This window comes from Salvia hispanica, chromosome 5 (assembly GCF_029641045.1).
Source record: "Salvia hispanica isolate PSC_SH4W2 chromosome 5, Shi_PSC_v1, whole genome shotgun sequence".
NCBI lineage: Eukaryota > Viridiplantae > Streptophyta > Magnoliopsida > Lamiales > Lamiaceae > Salvia > Salvia hispanica.
The window spans coordinates 5,644,805-5,663,448 of NC_142696.1; the positions used below are offsets into that span (position 1 = coordinate 5,644,805).

Sequence of the window (18,644 nt, forward strand, 5' to 3'; positions counted from 1 at the left end):
TGAGTGTTTTGTCTGTCCATTGTCGACCCATCGAACCAACCCTCTCTTCACTATCTTCTTCTTCTCAGTTCCTTCCGACGAATTGATTCAAATCACCCTTGCTGCCTTACGCATCCAGATTTGTTTAAAACTTCGATTGAGTGTGGTAGCAAAGATTAGCATAGTTGATCACTGTTATTACAATCTCTCCCTACCGCTTCAACCATCTTCTGCAAATCCCCCAATTTACGAAATCCTCTTTTTTCTGTCAAACTCCGGCACACAACTCCGTCATACTCCCCGACACATCACCAATCGCGAGGCAGTTTTTGAACTTCCACACCTTCTAGACTTCTAGTTCAATTCCTTTTTTCAGAAACACTAGAAATTTTGTCTGAATTTAGTTTCCCACTCCATTGCTTTTATTCACTTTGACGGCCTCTGCATTTTTTCTTTCTGGGAGTTTGCAGCTAAAACCCTGACTTCTATTTTACCAAAAAAATTCGTTAACTGGACAAGTGCATGAAAGATGTCGGTCATGCTAGTTACGAGTTTGGGAGAGATTGTGGTGGATTTGTTCACTGATCGTTGCCCTTTGACCTGCAAGAATTTTCTCAAGCTCTGCAAGTAATTTTTCTTCTGCCTATTTTTTGTTCAACTTTTATGTTTCATTGCTTATTCAAAGCTTTTGGAATGGAGATCGCATTATCACCTGAGGAACCAATTTGGAACATTTCCAAGATTTTGTGCTAATGATTTGAAATCCAATGATTGGTGCTTAAACTGATTCGAATCATTTTGTTTGAAACTATTGCAAATTGTCTCCGAATTATTTTATTTGAAGCTATTGCATTGTATAGCTGAGTGTAATGGGAACTTGATTAGACACGATGAGGAATTAGGTTGTGTTTCTATTTTGGTATTTTGTGCATTCACATACTGTCATTGTGGAGATATTTTCAGATATATGTGTAGTGCCTTCAGATAGTAGGAACTTTACACTTGAAACTGATGCAACTGAGTATCCTAGTTTTCTTACCATTGAGAAGTCACATGTGGTGGGTGGACTTACTCATAATGCGGTCTTGATGTTGGGGATGGTTGGCCAGTTGGCCCGTGTACAAAATGTATATTTCCTTTATGCTTCTATAGTTTTTGGAATTACTTTGGTGCCGGAAGTTGTAGCTTTTACATTTAAAACTGTACTCTTTATTTTCAGCCAAACTTCTTAAATGTGTCTCTGTTGGTATAAATATTTGGAGAATAATAGTATATTGGATGCCTATTGATCTTACTATGTTTCTTCGGTTGCAGAATGAAGTACTACAATGGATGCCTCTTTCACACGATACAAAAGGATTTTACTGCACAGACAGGTGATCCGACAGGGACTGGATCTGGTGGTGATTCTTTGTATAAGTAAGTACTTTTGTTGGCTGAATAAGTGAACATTAAAGTCCTGTAATTTTTGTATCATGTCAAAAGTCAGTTTGCATTTTTTAATGGATAGCCAACACTATATTTGCATTGGTAATATCAGATTACTTTAGGTTGAATCTTTTAAAAAATATGTTTTCTTGCAATCATATACTTATGGGACATTGATAATTTAATGGGATATCCGTTTCTCATGCATGATCCTTCCTTAACATGTGATTTCAGATTCTTATACGGTGACCAGGCTCGTTTTTTTGGCGATGAAATACACCTTGATGTGAAACATTCAAAGATCGGAACTCTGGCCATGGCTAGTGCTGGGGAGAATCTTAATGCTTCTCAGGTGTGATTTCCTCAGCATATATTATTGTTTATAAGACATCATTACTTTTTCATGGTCCCCTTGCCATAGAATGTTTTCTCTTAACGTGTCATTTTTTTCTTGTTAGTTCTATATCACATTGCGGGAGGACATTGATTACCTGGATGGCAAACATACTGTGAGTCCTCTCATTTAAAGACTATATATTTGAACCTAAGGACTGGACATTTTACCTCCATATTTTTTTGAAATTTTTATTTGGGTGGGAGAGAGAATGGAACTGAAGTTTTTAGTTATAAGTTTGTATCCATTTTCCACAGTTATCTTTTGTGGTTACTGACTTATTTCAGTAGAAAAGTTTCCAGGAAGATCATTATGTTTTATTCTCCTTCTAATCACACAGTTTCAGTGAAAGTCAGGCTATCTTTCCAGAAGGAACAGCCAAGCAAATAAGCATAAACAAATATGTGAAAGAATGTAACAAGAAAGATTGTTCCTTGTCTTTCTTTAAGCTGTAATATACTCCTAGGCACCTCTTCCAGTTCCACTCATGGACTAGACAACTGTTGGATGCTTCAATAATAGACAGTGTCTATTAGACACATTAATTATTGGAATGCTTGAACCACTCTTTCATAAAGAAATTTTCTATATCTATTGAGGATTTCTGCATTTATTGACTTAGTTTACTCTTACTGTTGCTATTGTTAATGTGATGAAAAGGTGTTTGGAGAGGTTGCTGAAGGGCTGGAGACACTTACTAGAATAAATGAAGCCTATGTGGATGAAAAAAACAGACCCTATAAAAACATCAGGTCAGACTTATTTGCTGCAGCCGACATGTTTCTGGTTTCTTTTTATTTATACTCAATTTGAGCGATTTCCCCTATTCATACTTCTGTCTTTTAACTATCTCATCTATGCAGGATCAAACACACTTACATAATAGACGATCCTTTCGAAGATCCTCCGCTACTAGCTGAGCTGATCCCAGATGCTTCACCTGAAGGAAAACCAAAAGATGAAGTAATTAATTACTTGACCTTTTTTACATCACTCTTCAACTTGTAGACATTTAGTCAGTTACATTTATGCAAATCTGGTAGTGGCCGGTAGTTCTGATCTGCATAAGGGCATATTCTGAGTAATCGACGATCACCCCTTTTCTTTGGGACTGCATTTCTTTTGTATTTTATTAGAGATTCATAAGATAATTTACATTTAAACTTTACGGTTGCTATTTATGTACTTCACACTGCAGAGCTTAGCCTGAATAAAGATAGATTTTAGGTGCTTGATAAATAGACCCTTGATCTGGCTACTACTGGTGCTTGTTTATTGACTAGTCTGGTTGAATGAAAGTTTCATGCTGTTTTCCTGCTCAAGTTATAAAGAGATGTTAACTTCTTATTCTTGCTCTTTGATTGTCGCTTCTATTATATGAATTTTAAATTCTACTTTGCTCAGCAGCTCAAGCATACAATATTGCTTGGTTAAATAAAATTTAAGAATTACAGTTGTAACTTTTCTAAATATGTCTATTGTGTATACTGTATTATCTGTGACTTTATGTTCAGGCTGCAGCCGAAAATGCTGATGGAATTTAGTGTAGTTGATTTTAATGAAGGGCTTTGTTATTTGTACTGAATTTAGGTTGATGATGATGTGAGACTGGAAGATGACTGGATCCCTATGGATGAACAACTTAACCCCCAAGAGCTTCAGGAGGTCTTGCGTGAAAAGGCCGCGCATACCAGTGCAGTATTACTTGAGACTGTATGTTATGCCTCATCTATAATTTTTCTGAGTACTGTAACATACCTACATATACTAGCAGGCCCTTTCTGTGTAACTCACAGTCTAGTTTATGTCATAGATAGGGGACATTCCTCAAGCTGAGATGAAGCCTCCTGAAAATGTATTGTTTGTGTGCAAGTTGAATCCAGTGACTGAGGTAATTGGAAGCCTAATGCTTTTATACACTCAAGGGGTTATTTTATTTTAAAGTTGATTCTGAACCATCTCTTTAGATTGACCATCAAATCAAATGTTTTCTGATATGTGCTTTCTTCTATCTGTAGGATGATGACTTGCATACGATATTTTCTCGCTTTGGAGTTGTAACATCGTGAGTTCCGTAATGGCTGGGCTGTTAAATATTCTTTTCATAGTTTATTTATTTACTCCATGAGTTTCTTTTAACTTAATTGACATTCACAGTGCTGAAGTTATCCGAGATCACAAAACTGGGGACAGTCTGTGCTACGCATTTATAGGTGAGTTTCTTATTTCTATGAAGGCACACCTTGATTATTGTATCAGTATTCAATTGAAACAAAACTGTGATCTTATAATGCATTATTCCTCAACTACTCACAGCTGGATCTTGATTAATCAACTATCATGCAGATTCATTTCCCTTTTTTGTTTTGTTTATTAAATATGGGTATTATGTTATTGACAATTGTCTTAAGGCTTCTTGATTTCCTACAAAAAGTAATCTTGGTCTGGCCGATATTGCTCCCATCAAATTTGTGCCGATTCAAATATTACGCCATAATCACAAGCTAGCTTTGATATATGACTATTGGATTTTACTACTAGATAGTACCCCCTCCGTCCCACTACTACATAGTACTCCCTCTGTCACATGCTACTCAACTTTTCTTTTTCGTACTGTCTCAAACTACTTGCACTATTTCTATCTCAAGTAAAAATTAGGGTATTTAATTAAGATATTAGAGTTAATTAAGTTTCCCCTTATTACACTTAAAATGCAAAATTTTAATTACACTAATTACTCATTCTTTAAATAACATGTCAAAAAAAAGTGTGAAGTAGCATGAGAGGAGTAGATAATAACAGTTTATCATTGCTTTCGCTACTTATATGTGATTTTCTCTGGCTGCAGAATTTGAAGACAAAGATGCATGTGAAGAAGCATATTTTAAGGTATATTTGTTGACTTCTAGAAGCTGATATTTGGATTTTCTGCCAGGATATTGAACCTTAGTTCTGCTATTTTAATTTGATCCCACGTTTTCATAGTCTAGATTGATTCTTAAGAGTGGTCACATCATATATTATACTATGATTAGCTCTTCTAATATTCTGTTATGTTATATACCCGAAGTTCTTCAGAAGTCTGTGATATTTCATGTATGTGTCTCAGTTAACATATCTTGACAGCTTAGCCATTTCAAAGAACTGCACTGTCGCAATATTTAAAGAAAAAAACTGGGAACAATAGCTCATAGTTGCTTTTAATTTTCTCTACTGGTAGATATTCATTAGTATTTAGTACTACCATTGGAGCTGATTCGTATAAGCTGTGGGTTTGTTATATGAATATTTGTTTTCAAGCATTTACTTCAGTTTTTCTGTCAAATAAGTTTGGGTTTGGTCTCTTTTACACTTAACAAGACCGTACTTGTTGCATCTCTGTAATCTTATTCTCTGCCGAGGGCTGTTCCCAAGTGAATCAAATCCTTTATGTACTTAATTCAGTTCCTGCATTTCTTTGCACCATCCGTCTTAATGTACATGTGTTTGTTTCCACCATCCCATGCTTATGTCTGTATTCAATTGAATGATAGTTTGCTTTCTATCAATCTTGCAGACATGATTTTAACAATTGATGATTGCTAAACAAATCCTGATTTTTGCCTTATTACTTGACTGTAGATGGACAATGCTCTTATTGATGACCGGAGAATACATGTTGACTTTAGTCAAAGTGTTGCAAAGCTGTGGTTCCAATATAAAGGCAAAGGTCGAATAGGTGGAGGTAATTTATCTGGCCCCTTCTATTTCTGCTGGGATGGTTTCTATTTCCCTGATAGTACAGTTTTGTAATTGTTCAACAAAATGCTCGAGTCTAAAGCTTGTATCTATGTTTCTATTTCTAGTCTAAAGCTTCTCTTTTCTCATGTTTGCTAACTTCTTTTACAGGTGCTGGGTGCTTCAAATGCGGTTCTCTTGATCACATTGCTAAGGACTGCCCTGGAGGTCCCACTGCCGCCGGACAACCGCTTTCCAAATATATGCTGAAAGATGATAATACTCAACGTGGAGGAGACAGAAGCACGAGGTAGTCTTATGGAGTGCTACTGCCTACTGCAATTTTTCTTTCAAAATACCCACTGACGCATGCTCTATAATCTTGCGTTTCATCATTTTTTAGGTATGAGATGGTTTTTGATGAAGATGAAGATGATGGAGGGCCAAGGCATAATAAAAGGAGAAGAGACTATAAAGATGAACAGAGTGACGATAAGCATGACAACAGACATCGTGATGAAAGGAGAAGGGATACGCATGATCGGCCGAGTCGATATGAAAAAAGTAAGAGCAGGGAAAATGAGGGTTATGCACGGCGTCAAATAAGTCCACACAGGAGAGGAGCAAAAGACTATTCGGACAGAAATGGCGGAGATGAGAGAGAACGCAGAAGAAGGCATGGCAGTGGGGACCGTGAAAAGAAGGATGGAGATGATGCTGGCCACGGACACACACACATTAGGGATACAGTTAAGTACGAAAAGAAGCGTGTAGATGACGTCGACCATGGAGACAGGAGAAACGAAGATGAGATCAGAAGGAGAAATGGCAATGAAGATGTACGAGGGAGTCACAGGAACAGACATGATTCTGAAGATGATAAATATAATCATAAACGTAGGGATGAAGAGCGACGCTCAGATAAGAGAAGCTCGAGAGGTGATGATTATCGCGGAACTAGTAGGAGGAACTGAGTTGAGAAAGTGCCTTCTCTCTGTGGCTGGGAAAGGTGAAAACGTTCTAGTCGATCATTTGGCTTTCATCCTAGATTTAAGTAAAGGTACAGATGCTATGCAGGATTCTTATAAAAATTGTACTGGTTATAGAGCAGAGTTTTAACTGAATCCCGCGTCAAAAAGATACTGATACAAATGATTTGGGGTTTTCATTGAAGTGAAAATTTTTCAATGCTGATTCACTTTGGATGCAACCGTGCAACCTTTTTCATTATAATGTATCCGCCACTTAAAATTATATAATTTTTTTAATTATATATCCAACAGATTGTGATTAGGTGAATTAGTTTTCTACGTCAATGAGAACAAAGAGAATTTTGTAACTTTCTCATAAATAGTTGTTCCCCTTGATTGTGCAATAAACCGTTATAGATGCCTATAAATAGACACGCAAACAGTTATACAGTTCCATTTAGTATAGGTTACTACTCGAAATTTGTTTGTGCATGTGATCAATTACGCCAACGTACAATGATCATGTATTCATGTGTACGGCATGGATATATAATATTACGATTTAATTGAAAATTTGGAATTAGTTTCGTCTACTAGAAGTCTGGAACTCACTTCTTATCATTATTAGTAATCAAGAGCACAGTGTTAGATGATTGTCACACCAAACTTATACTCCTAATTAAGATTTGTTACGTAGAAGATAAGATTTAATCATTCAAGATTCAAACTTTGTAAAAAACAAGTTTATTTTTCGTATGGAATAAAATGATAAGTTCTCCATATTTTTTACATTATAAGAAAAAGACAGTGAAAACTAACATTTACGGAAGAAAACTAGTCAACTAAATGACTTCATAAATAACTAAAATCGCTAGAGTCATCTCCAATCATTTATAGTTAGTTTTACACTAAATGCATACTCTTTTTTTTTTAGTATATGTTACATTAAAAAGTAATTTTACTCCGTATATTTACACCAAACTCAAATTGTAAACTTTTTTTAGTGTACGTCTCACAAAATTTTTGAAGTATTTATAGTGACACCCATACTTGGTATTGTTTTGTATACAGACGCAAAAATGGGTTGTATTTGTATTATGATCGGAGGAAGTTTTCTAAATTAGAAATGAGATTTGGTGTACGTTGAAGATGATGGTTTTAGACTTTTAGTTATCCAAAATGCCATACTTTATCCTAATTGACTGTATTTTGGGTTTTAATTAAATTTTAGAGCACAACGTTACAATGAAGTTTTAGCACGAAAGAAGCAATCAATTAGTGGTGGAACCTGAATTGATAAACACTGATAATTGCTATAGTATAATTGAAAATGAATATGGCATGTGGGTAGGGTTACCCTTCAAAAACTTCACACGTTCAAACTTTTGTCACTTAACTGCTAAAACCATCTCTAGCTTTTATTCCTTTCAAATCTTTCGGATAATGCAATCATAAAAAAAAGAGACAAATTGTCAAAAATCACTATTATAGTACTACAATGATAAATCTCCTACATATATGGTTTAAGAATTTTGCAATTATCTCCTATATGGTTTTTCCGATGAAACTCATGATAATGTGCCAATCTATGTGGACAAAACGGCTGTGACAAATAACAACACTGTGTGGTTTACCTAGAAACGATCATGGGATAATTGCGAAATCAGCCACATCATCGCGGGGTCTATTGAAAAAATGACGTATGTGATAATTACAAAATTCTGAAACTTGGTGATTTATTATTCGATGTTTGAAAAGTATAAGACAAACCATAATTAAACTGTTCTTCGTAATTTATTTGACAATTTATCCTAAAAAATGATAAATCATATTTTAATGTCCATATTTAATTTTTTATCCCATGTGTTGTAGGGTCTACATATTAATTTATTCGTCCTCCCTCGTGTGGGAGAGTGGAGCCCTTAAACGGCCACTTGAAGTATAATTGTTTAGTTTAGTGCATGCACTTCTTGTTATGAGAGCTTTGTCTTTTTGTATTCACATTGCGATTCATGAATCATTTTAGCAGATTTGACGAAAAAATCTTTAAATACAAGCTGTAAAATGTAAGTGTTTAACTAGGCAAGATCTAAGGTAAAGCTTCAATTTTTGATGTGGTAAAAAGAATGATTAAGTTAGTTAACAAGTTTGGTGAGCAAGATAAGTCCATCTATTCCCTGACAAAGAAGATGGCATGTTGAAATCACAGCAAATATGGTCGGTTGCGAGTGGATCTCAAATACCCGTACCCGCTTCCCACGAACAGCGACCCGCCACCACATGACCAATCGAGCTATATACTACTCTTATTTGCTAGAGTAGATAACTTTGATAACTCGCTTAATGTATAAAAATATCAACACTGTGACAGAAGTATGTCAACTATATCTTTGTGTTGACATTTTTTATATACTGAATTGATGAATGATCACATTAAGCTAGTTATCATCGAAACACGACCCTATATATATTAATCAATAACCTCATCCATCTAGACAAAACATGAAGAAGAGAATCAACCACTTGCTCCGGAAATGCAAGACCCTTTCGCGGCAGCTGAGCCGGAGCTCCTCCTACACGAGCTTGAGATCGAAATCCGCCAGGGAAGACGGTGGGGAGGAGATCTTCGTGGGGAGCTCGCGGAGGAGGTACGTGATCAGGTCGGAGCACTTGAGCCACCCGCTGGTCACCGCGCTCATCGAGAGGGATTCGGGCCTGGCTGCTACTGTGGTCAAGTGCGAGGTCGTGCTGTTCGATCACCTCTTGTGGATGCTTGAAAATGCGGATCCAAATATCGCTTCCGATTCTCATTCTCTCCAAGAGCTGGCCGACCTCTACGTTTACTGACCATCTCCACTCTTCTATACGTATAATTATATTAAACCTCTTTTTTTTTCTCTTTTCTTCTATAATTATAGAATAAGATTATGTTCAAACTTTATTCATTCATATCTTCATTGTTGTTAAATTCTCATCTTGGAATTAATTTCCACAGGATATATATAGGTTTTCGGATTTTTTTCACATTCTTGTGTTCTCTTGTAACCAACCATATAAGATTCTATCCTATGATTCGGTTCCTTGCAATTTGTATGTTGTTGGGGTTGAAACTATCACATGTTAGAGAATTAGAAAATGTACGAGCAATATATAAGTGAATTCCTACTCTATTAGTACGAGGCCTTTTGGAGAGTGATCTTTAAGTAAAACCGTGAGGGCTTTTTCCCTGTGCGATTATGGTTAGTTGTTGCCTCTATGCAGTTTAAGGAAGGGTCGTTTTAGTTGTGCTTGTTTTCAAAATTGTGTGTTCGGTTTTTCAAAATTTTATTTGTGTGTTCGGTTTTCAAATTGATTAATTGTGTATCTTCGTGTTAACGTCATTTTTAAAAAGAGACATCGTTTCAAAATGGCAAACCCGGGTATAGGAATCACACCTATTAATAGAAAAAAAAAAAGATTTTATTTGGAAAGAAAAAGATAAGTGTATCTATATAACCAACAAAAGTATATTTTCGAAGCCGAGAGCAAAAACAGTCTTTATGTGACTATTGTCGTGCCCATTAGCGAACCTTTTAAAATCAATAAAACCATCATATAGAACAATAGGTTAGAGCTTTTCGTTTGTGAAACATATTTTTTAAAAATATCCTTGTCGAGTCTCCTTTCCTGTTTCTTCGGTTGAATGTACGGTATTAGCTGAACTGTGCTAGAGTACCTACACATTAAGTCCTTCTATTGTGCTTTCCCATGGGGACTTTATCATTTGTTGACAACATCTCTCTTAAAACTTAGTGCTTTCTTCTGAAAAATTGGTAAAACTTGTTCCATGCGTGAAATGTTTATGATACCACTTTTTAAATTCGTGACAAGCATGATAAAAAGCAAGCAAAAAACCATGTTGATTTAGTTGTTTCAAGAAGCATAATGCCACGTGCGTTAATGAGATATGATGATTGACCTGCCGTAGGAGTTGATATTTTAAATTAATTTTAAAATTGATGGAACCAATAACCTTACTTAAGAAAAGTGAACGTTCATATAATCAATAAAATTAAAATTTTAATATAATCTCATTTGTACAACTTTTTAAATGAAGATGTGGTAAAAATAGTAGTGACTAGTGAAAAAGAGGTTTGGATCCCCTGCTATGCATTCAGCCACGGCAGGGGTGCTGTTACATGTATATTTTAGTAATATATATTAATAGGATGTATGTAATAGCATCCCTTGCTGTGGCTGAATGCACGGCAGGGGATCCAAACCCGTGAAAGAGGGTAGAGCTAGAACAATAGAAGCACAAATCCTGTCCGTTCATTTACATCTTGAAGTGAGTTAGGGTTTATCGGGGGATAGGCTTTGAATCGCTCTACTCCGATGGCTAAACCCGCCCGCGGCCGCCCGGCGTCGCCGTCGGGATCAGATTCTCGCTCTTCCTCCCGCTCTCGTTCCCGTTCTTACTCCGGATCAGGCTCCCGCTCCACTTCCAGGTCGCGTTCCCGCTCCCGTTCTAAATCCATATCCTCCTCTTCTCCTTCTCGTAGCGGCAGCTCCCACAGCCCTCCGCCGCGGAAAAGGTGAATTTCATCCGCTTATTCTGGAATTCTTCTAAGATATCTTAATTAAGTGTCGATTTAGATTTTATAGTAACAAATTTTGTGTTACTTTAGTGGGTGATTACATTGGCTTATGATCTAGCTTCCAATATAGATTTTGGTACTCCAAACCCATAGTACCGTTCTGATTTGTAGTAGAAATGTGGTGGGACAGCTCTATAACGCCTTTCAGTTGGTATCTGGTTGATTAATTTGTTAAAATGTGCCTTTGCTACCGTCTTTTGCTCAATTGAGCTGCATCCCTCGGACCATATATTGTTCTTCTTCTGTGATTTTACATCAATTTGCTAACCGAGGGTATAAGACAGCTATTTAGGGTCTGGTTGCGCAACATATGTGTGGTCTTACTTGTTTTCATGTTTCCTGAACTACACCCGATGATACTATTTTATTTCCAATTCTTTTGCTTAGCCCTGCTGAAGGAGTTAAGAGAGGTCGCTCACCTCCACCACAAACCAAGAAATCTTCCCCACCTCCAAGGTGAGATAACTTCTTCCTTAACTTAAATTGAAATGTGGAATCTTGTTTCCATTCCATTTTTTGTCAATTATTTTGCACATTTTTGGTTTTGTGAATTGATGTTAATTTTGCTTGCAATTTTTCATGTATTGTAATTCGGATCGTGAAATGACCTTGCCTAGCAACCTAAATCTACTTATGGAAAATTTGTGCCCCAAAAGGTTAAGATAATTTCAATATTCAATAGCCTGATGTGGCATCTTGTGGTTTTTTCGGGCTTATGGAAGACAATATTTTTACATTGAGAATCCAAATGTCTATGATTTGCTGCTTCAATAGAAAAGCCTAAGATTTCATTCATTCGGATTTATTCTGATAGTTATACATTAGAGGGTCGATTCTGTAACCCATGTACTTTATCTGTTTTTCTTCATTGCAGCAACTCTGCTGGTCTAATTCCAATTCTGGTTCAGCTGTTCTTTTAGTTTCATACTTTGGGAAATTGTCTCTGGTACTAGTATCTCAAGATATGTGTTGTGCTTTTCCTTTTCTTATATACTATCTGTCTCCAGGAAAGCTTCGCCTGCTCCTGAATCTCTGGTGCTGCATGTGGACCAGCTTAGTAGGAATGTTAACGAAAACCACTTGAAAGAAATATTTGGTATATTTACAGTACTTATTGAAACATTTGATCACTTGCTATGTTTATTTTGTTATAATTTAATAGATTAGATTCATTATATGCTACTTATACTGGGAGTGTTTACTGTTTAATGACTTCAATCAATTGAAAGTATGTTGACATTATCAAATAGTTTTGTTATTTGATTCTTAAGTCTAGGTTTTCCATTTTGTTAATTTCTCTATTCCTTTTTGTAGGTAATTTTGGTGAAGTGGTGAATGTACGGCTTGCCATGGATTATGCTGTAAGTCTTATGCACCAATTCGTTTTATTACTCTAAGATCAGGGGTATTTGCTTCAGTTTTGACTTTGTTATTTTCTATACACAGGTTAACCTTCCAAAAGGATTTGCATATGTTGAGTTCAAGATTAGGGCAGATGCTGAAAAGGCCCAGTTATATATGGATGGTGTATGATTCTATTAGTTTTTCTATTGCTCTGCTTCATTTATCATGCAATCAATTTCTACCTGCCCATGTATTTTCAGGCTCAAATAGATGGTAAAGTTGTTCGGGCAAAGTTTACATTACCTGAGAGAAAGAAGGTTGCTTCTCCTCCCAAAGCTGTCGCCACCACATCAAGGAGAGATGCCTCAAAAGCTGAAGATACTGCTACAGATGGTGATAGAGATGTAGGAAAACGTGCAAGAGATGGTAAGATCTCATTCTCAAAATGCTGCTGAGTGTTTTCATACATTTTTTTTGTTTTATATAGTTGTTTAAGCAGATTTGGAAAAATTTCATTATATTATCAGCTTCTCCTCGTCGAAAGCAACCATCTCCTCTTCGAAGAAGATCTCCTGGACCACGAAGAGGATCTCCTAGACGAGAGCAAGATTCTCCACCCCCACCTCGCCGTAGAGCTGATTCCCCCTACCGGCGAGGTGATTCCCCTCCAATCAGGAGAAGGCCTCCACTATCTCCTGCCAGAGGCCGTTCGCCTTCTCCTCCGAGACGCTTCCGGTCACCACCAAGGTTTAGCTCTACCCTCCCATGTATCCCTGCACTTATTTTCTTCTGAAAGCAAGGGTTGGGGTCTCGGGGCAGCTTCTGATGATTTGATCTTGGCAGGTCATCTCCTAGAAGAATACGCGGTAGTCCTGTTCGTCGGCGATCCCCTCCTCCACCTAGACGACGGTATGTTAGATAATGGCTGCATTCTCATCTGTTCTTATCATAATTCTATTACTCCCTTGTTTTTCCCTTTCTTTTTCTACTGTTCTCTAGTGTTATGAGTATATTCTCTGCTTCAAATTTGATTATCCTTGCACTCCATTTGTATTGGCTCTACCATGGTTCCAACGCTACTGTTATTGGTGTTAACATTTTTGTTATCGAATGGTGTTTTTGTACTGGGTGAACTTTTTCAACTTGTTTTGTTTGCCTCGTATATTTAACTGGACGCAAATTGTTAATAATAATTGCATACACTGGAAAGATTCCTTTCTAACTTCATTTTTAGGCTTCAAAATCGGAATTACAGCCATTTGACAAATCATGTTGGAAATCCACTGATTATAGGCCTTCGTGGTTTGATAGTTCAGTCAAATGGTCATTTGAAGGAATGCACAAACCATACTAATTGCTATCATTGCTTAAAATATGTACTACTACCATTCCCTGGGACCATAAATAGTGACTTATATTGTACAGAATATCTAGACTAACACTGGGTAATAGCTGGCGAAGTTAGTTTGAGATAATTTTATGGAATATTTCAAGTTGTATGTTTTAACATAAAACACCTTGATTTAATTAGATTTGGAGTAATTATGATTTACATACAAAATGCCATATCATATAGTAGTTCTCTAATGCTCTTGCCTACAATTGGCAGAAGGTCCTTTCTCAGCAGTTGATTCTTCATTCACACATCTATATTTTTGTATAACAATAATCTAGGTAAATACCCATCTCTTGTAAAATGGTGCATCCTGTTAATGTCTCAGACTACTGAGTTCACCGACCTAATGAATTAACAACCTAGAACCTGCATAGCTTACTGTCCCAGACTACTGAGTTTAACATCCTTGTGCGTGGATTACATTTTCTCTTATCGTCATAGTGGGTCGTTTACTATTATCATAATAAGTTATCCTGATAGTCATTGATTATGTTTTAGTTCACCAAGGCGTCTTCGAAGTCCTCCAAGAAGGTCTCCTGTTGGTCGCAGACGTTCTCGCTCTCCTATTAGAAGGCCAGCTCGTTCGCCATCACGATCACCCTCCCCTAGAAGGTGATATTTGAATATTGCATTAGTTTTGGTTGATTACATTATCTTCATGACTACTTCATTACTTTTATACCCTCTCTTTTTATTGGAATTAAATCAGCCCACGGGCTGTTTTCTGTCTTAATCATGGTGTTTTCTCTTGCCATCTGTGCAGAGGTCGAGTGCCGCCTTCTAAACGTGGGAGGTCTTATTCTTCTTCATCGCCTAGTCCGCGCAGGGTTTGTATCTCTTCTCTTGATATTATATGTAATCTAAGCTGCAGGTTCGTTTTAGGTCAGCACAGCTAATGCTTGTATATCTTGTGAATATGCTGCAGGGACCTCGCAGGGTATCACGGAGTCGGAGCCGTAGCCGTAGCCGGAGCCCTCGAAGGTAATTTATCAAATTGTATTTTGTAAATTTTGCGTCAACTTTGATGCGCTGTGGAACTGTTCATTTTACCCTGAAATTTCATGACCTTGCGTGATTATATTTTTATATATCCTGTCAGGCCTATTAGAGGGAGGAATGACAGCACCAGCAGCAGCAGCACCAGCAGTTCTCCTCCGCCTAAGCCATAAATCATGATACAATCAAGCTGTGTTGAGTTTCAGCAGTGCTCTATAATTTGGGGGAACTTTTGTAATCCCTAGTTCGTGCCTGGATGCTGTCAATTAGACATTTGTTGTAGTGAGATACTATTCTCCAATGTAATTTAGGGACCTGCTTCAATGATTATATTAATGCCTTTTTGCTGATTTGAGATTATGAAATAAACGTTTAATTACAACAACAAAGACGTGTAACATTTCCCATACAAAACTTAGACAATCCAATCTTCTTCATGCATTTTGATGGTGGAAAGGTTGCTGGGGTAACTCGATAGGTGTTGACAATTGTTGTGTAGGCATTTTGTACATCTACATCACCTGAAATAAGTACTCCTATCATAGCAATCTAAGAATATGTCCAACTACATTTACTTTTAGTAATTTTCTTTTATGCTTTATTAATTTTGTAAAATTCGTAAATTGCATATATGAAATTATTTTTAGTTGACGGAGTATTAAAAAGATAGAATGTATTCCACCTTTCCATAAAAAAAAGTACACTTACATTTTTTATCCGTCCCAATGATATTATCTCATTATTACCATTTATAGAAAGTTCTCTCAAACTCATTAATTTTATTTATTACTTATATCACTAATATCTGCTATTAAACACTAATAATAATGTGAGTCTTATTATTCACTAACACTCTCATTTCTTCATCTCTCTTATTTTACTAATTATACATTAATTTTTGTATCCTTTCAAATGTCTTTTTTTTTTTTTTCTTTTTTTTTTGGAAGACTGTGTAACTAACAACGGTAGAAAAGTAAAGATATTGAGCCCACTTTACAGAGGCCCATTCAAATTAAAAATGGAGAAAAACCCTAGAGGGCCTTCCCCCCAAACTCATATACTATAAATTCCACTCAAAACCCTAATTCTCCGATCGGCCTCTCACCTCTGCACAATCACACAACAATGGTGAAGTTTCTCAAGGCAAACAAGGCGGTGGTCCTCCTCCAAGGGCGTTACGCCGGCCAGAAGGCAACCATCGTGAAGAACTTCGACGACGGAACGCGCGACCGCCCCTACGGTCACTGCCTCGTCGCCGGCATCGCCAAGTACCCGAGCAAGGTCATCCGCAAGGACTCAGCGAAGAAGCAGGCGAAGAAGTCGCGCGTGAAGGCGTTCGTGAAGCTGGTCAACTACAATCACATTATGCCCACGCGCTACACGCTCGACGTGGATCTCAAGGACATCGTCTCCGTCGACGCGCTCGTCTCGCGTGACAAGAAGGTCTCCGCCTGCAAGGAGGTGAAGAGCAGGTTCGAGGAGAGGTTTAAGACCGGGAAGAACCGTTGGTTTTTCTCAAAGCTCAGGTTCTGAAGCGTAGCACTCACAGCGTTTCGTTTCCAATTTTTTAAACTAGTTTTGATTAACGAAGTTGTTTGTTTATGAGACTGAATTTATGATATGGCTACGATTTAAATTTTTATATGAAATCTCAAGTTTACATATGCCTACGATTATTTATTGTTTTTTTTTACTGCGAATTACACACCGTTGTTCAGTATGTTCCTTGATTTGATCATAAAATGCCAATGTGCCGTGTTTTGATTTCATTATCGACTTCTGATTGTTTGATGTTGTACACGGTTTTAAGAGCACTCCCAATGGGTCGGCGTTAAATCCGGCGAAAAATCGCCGATTATCGCCGGATTATCGCCGGGCGTTGGAGTGAATTCGGCGATAATTCGGCGATAAAACTCCCTTATTATCGCCAACTCCCTTATTATCGCCGATTTATCGCCGAATCATCGCCGCCCACTGTGGGCGCGAATCGCCGAATCATCGCCGCCCACTGTGGGCGCGATTCGGCGATAAATCGGCTATAATTTTTTTTTTTTTTTTAAATCTTTGTTTTTTAAATCTTTGTTTTTATGGTTTTTATTTGTAGTTTTTTTTAAATCTTTGTTTTTTTAAATCTTTGTTTTTTATGGTTTTTATTTGTAGTTTTTTTTTTTCTTGTTGTATTATATTTTCCAATGATTAATACAGCGATGAATTGTTCATTATAAATCTATTTATTAAACACATTTGTAGAGAAAATTAAACAATATTAAAAATGATAATGTAAAAATGAAATATTGAGTTAGGGAGAAATAAGGGAGAAACTATTGGAGCAGTTGGTTAAAAACTGGGGATAAATTTTAGTGCTGATGTGGCGCTGATGTGACAGGAGTTAAGGAGAAATAAGGGAGTTTTTAGCTGGACCATTGGGAGTGCTTTAACATGTACTATCACGGAGCTCTTCACAAGTTCATTTCTCGTTAATTTGAAGGCCTCTCTTGTTGATTTGGTGTGGTTTTTAACTTTTCATTTTCCCGTTGTTTCCTTTGGTAATGCTGTGATAAATTTTTTCAAAATGGAATTGAAATGAGTGTACTTATGAAAGTATATTAGACAACTCACATTTATTTATGAGTGAACTTCAAAAATGGTTCCTGGACTATGGGTTTATCTCGAAAATGGTCCCTGGACTTTAAAAATATCACCAGTAGTCCCTGGACTAAGGGTTAATATCAAAAACAATATTTTGAGACGAAAATGCCCTTTTGAGGGGTTTTGGAGTTTGGACAATTTGGTCTTTTTACACTTTTAACATTTTAAATCTGATATTATTTTAGTTTTGTACTAAATCTGATATTATTTCAAAATTATCATTCTTCTTCACTTTTGTCATCCTTCACTTTGTTTCTTTATTTCAATTTAGATTTAATTTTACAAAATTAAATTTTAAATTTCAGTTTTTAAATATCAATAAATTTTTTTAATTATAAAAATTATTAAATAACAAAAATTATTAGTCATAATCAATATTTGATAGTGTCTAATATTTAATCAATAAGATATAACAACGTCTTAGTTTTAATCAATATTTAATAGCTTTAATCATAAATAGACAATATAACACGATTTATTCTGAAATAAATATGCGTCTAATGTAAGACTAATATAATTTTCGTTTATTAATTTGAAAACAATCAATCAAAATGACTAGAAAATTTCAACAAAAATACTCCTATACAAAATTTTTAGTCTACTTCATAATATTCAATCACAAGCAATTATAACAACCGAACGAAGGCTAAATAGAATAGCTCTTATTTTTCCATCACGATTAATATTATTTTTCTGTACTTCTTCAATTCAGCTTAATATTATATTAAATAACAAAAAATAATAGTTTCAATCAATATTTATAGTGTCCATGAATTAATAGTTTTAATTAAAAAAATTTATTGATATTTAAAAATTGAAATTTAAAATTTAATTTTGTAAAATTAACTCTAATATTGAAATAAAGAAACAAAGTGAAGGATGACAAAAGGGATGAAGAATGATAATTTTAAAATAATATCAGATTTAGTACATAACTAAAATAATATCAGATTTAAAATGTTAAAAGTGTAAAAAGACCAAATTGCCCAAACCCTCAAAACCCCTCAAAAGGGCATTTTCGTCTCAAAATACCGTTTTTGATATTAACCCTTAGTCCAGGGACTACTGGTGATATTTTTAAAGTCCAGGGACCATTTTCGAGATAAACCCATAGTCCAGGGACCATTTTTGAA

The 18,644-nt window shown here is 36.1% G+C and overlaps 4 protein-coding genes across 4 annotated transcripts; all 4 read left to right on the top strand.

Moving 5' to 3' along the window:
- Positions 1-6,716, top strand: CYP59 (cyclophilin 59). Its single transcript, XM_048087368.2, has 14 exons — positions 1-606; positions 1,294-1,398; positions 1,642-1,759; positions 1,866-1,916; positions 2,462-2,553; positions 2,665-2,764; positions 3,392-3,514; positions 3,615-3,692; positions 3,820-3,866; positions 3,959-4,014; positions 4,650-4,690; positions 5,423-5,525; positions 5,690-5,828; positions 5,922-6,716. The coding sequence occupies exons 1-14, from the start codon at positions 509-511 to the stop codon at positions 6,490-6,492; spliced, it is 1,722 nt and encodes a 573-aa protein (XP_047943325.1). The 5' UTR covers positions 1-508; the 3' UTR covers positions 6,493-6,716.
- A 2,118-nt stretch (positions 6,717-8,834) lies between these two features.
- Positions 8,835-9,576, top strand: LOC125186017 (SAUR-like auxin-responsive protein family). Its single transcript, XM_048082316.2, has one exon. The coding sequence runs from the start codon at positions 8,992-8,994 to the stop codon at positions 9,334-9,336; it is 345 nt and encodes a 114-aa protein (XP_047938273.2). The 5' UTR covers positions 8,835-8,991; the 3' UTR covers positions 9,337-9,576.
- Positions 9,577-10,723: 1,147 nt separating this feature from the next.
- On the top strand, positions 10,724-15,214 carry LOC125191258 (uncharacterized). Its single transcript, XM_048088773.2, has 12 exons — positions 10,724-11,063; positions 11,514-11,582; positions 12,134-12,222; positions 12,441-12,487; positions 12,573-12,653; positions 12,731-12,896; positions 12,998-13,217; positions 13,314-13,379; positions 14,365-14,478; positions 14,630-14,693; positions 14,792-14,847; positions 14,966-15,214. The coding sequence occupies exons 1-12, from the start codon at positions 10,864-10,866 to the stop codon at positions 15,033-15,035; spliced, it is 1,242 nt and encodes a 413-aa protein (XP_047944730.1). The 5' UTR covers positions 10,724-10,863; the 3' UTR covers positions 15,036-15,214.
- A 707-nt stretch (positions 15,215-15,921) lies between these two features.
- On the top strand, positions 15,922-16,526 carry LOC125187149 (large ribosomal subunit protein eL27x-like). Its single transcript, XM_048083681.2, has one exon. It carries the CDS (start codon positions 15,988-15,990, stop codon positions 16,393-16,395), a length of 408 nt encoding a protein of 135 aa, XP_047939638.1. The 5' UTR covers positions 15,922-15,987; the 3' UTR covers positions 16,396-16,526.
- The last annotated feature ends 2,118 nt before the right edge of the window (positions 16,527-18,644 follow it).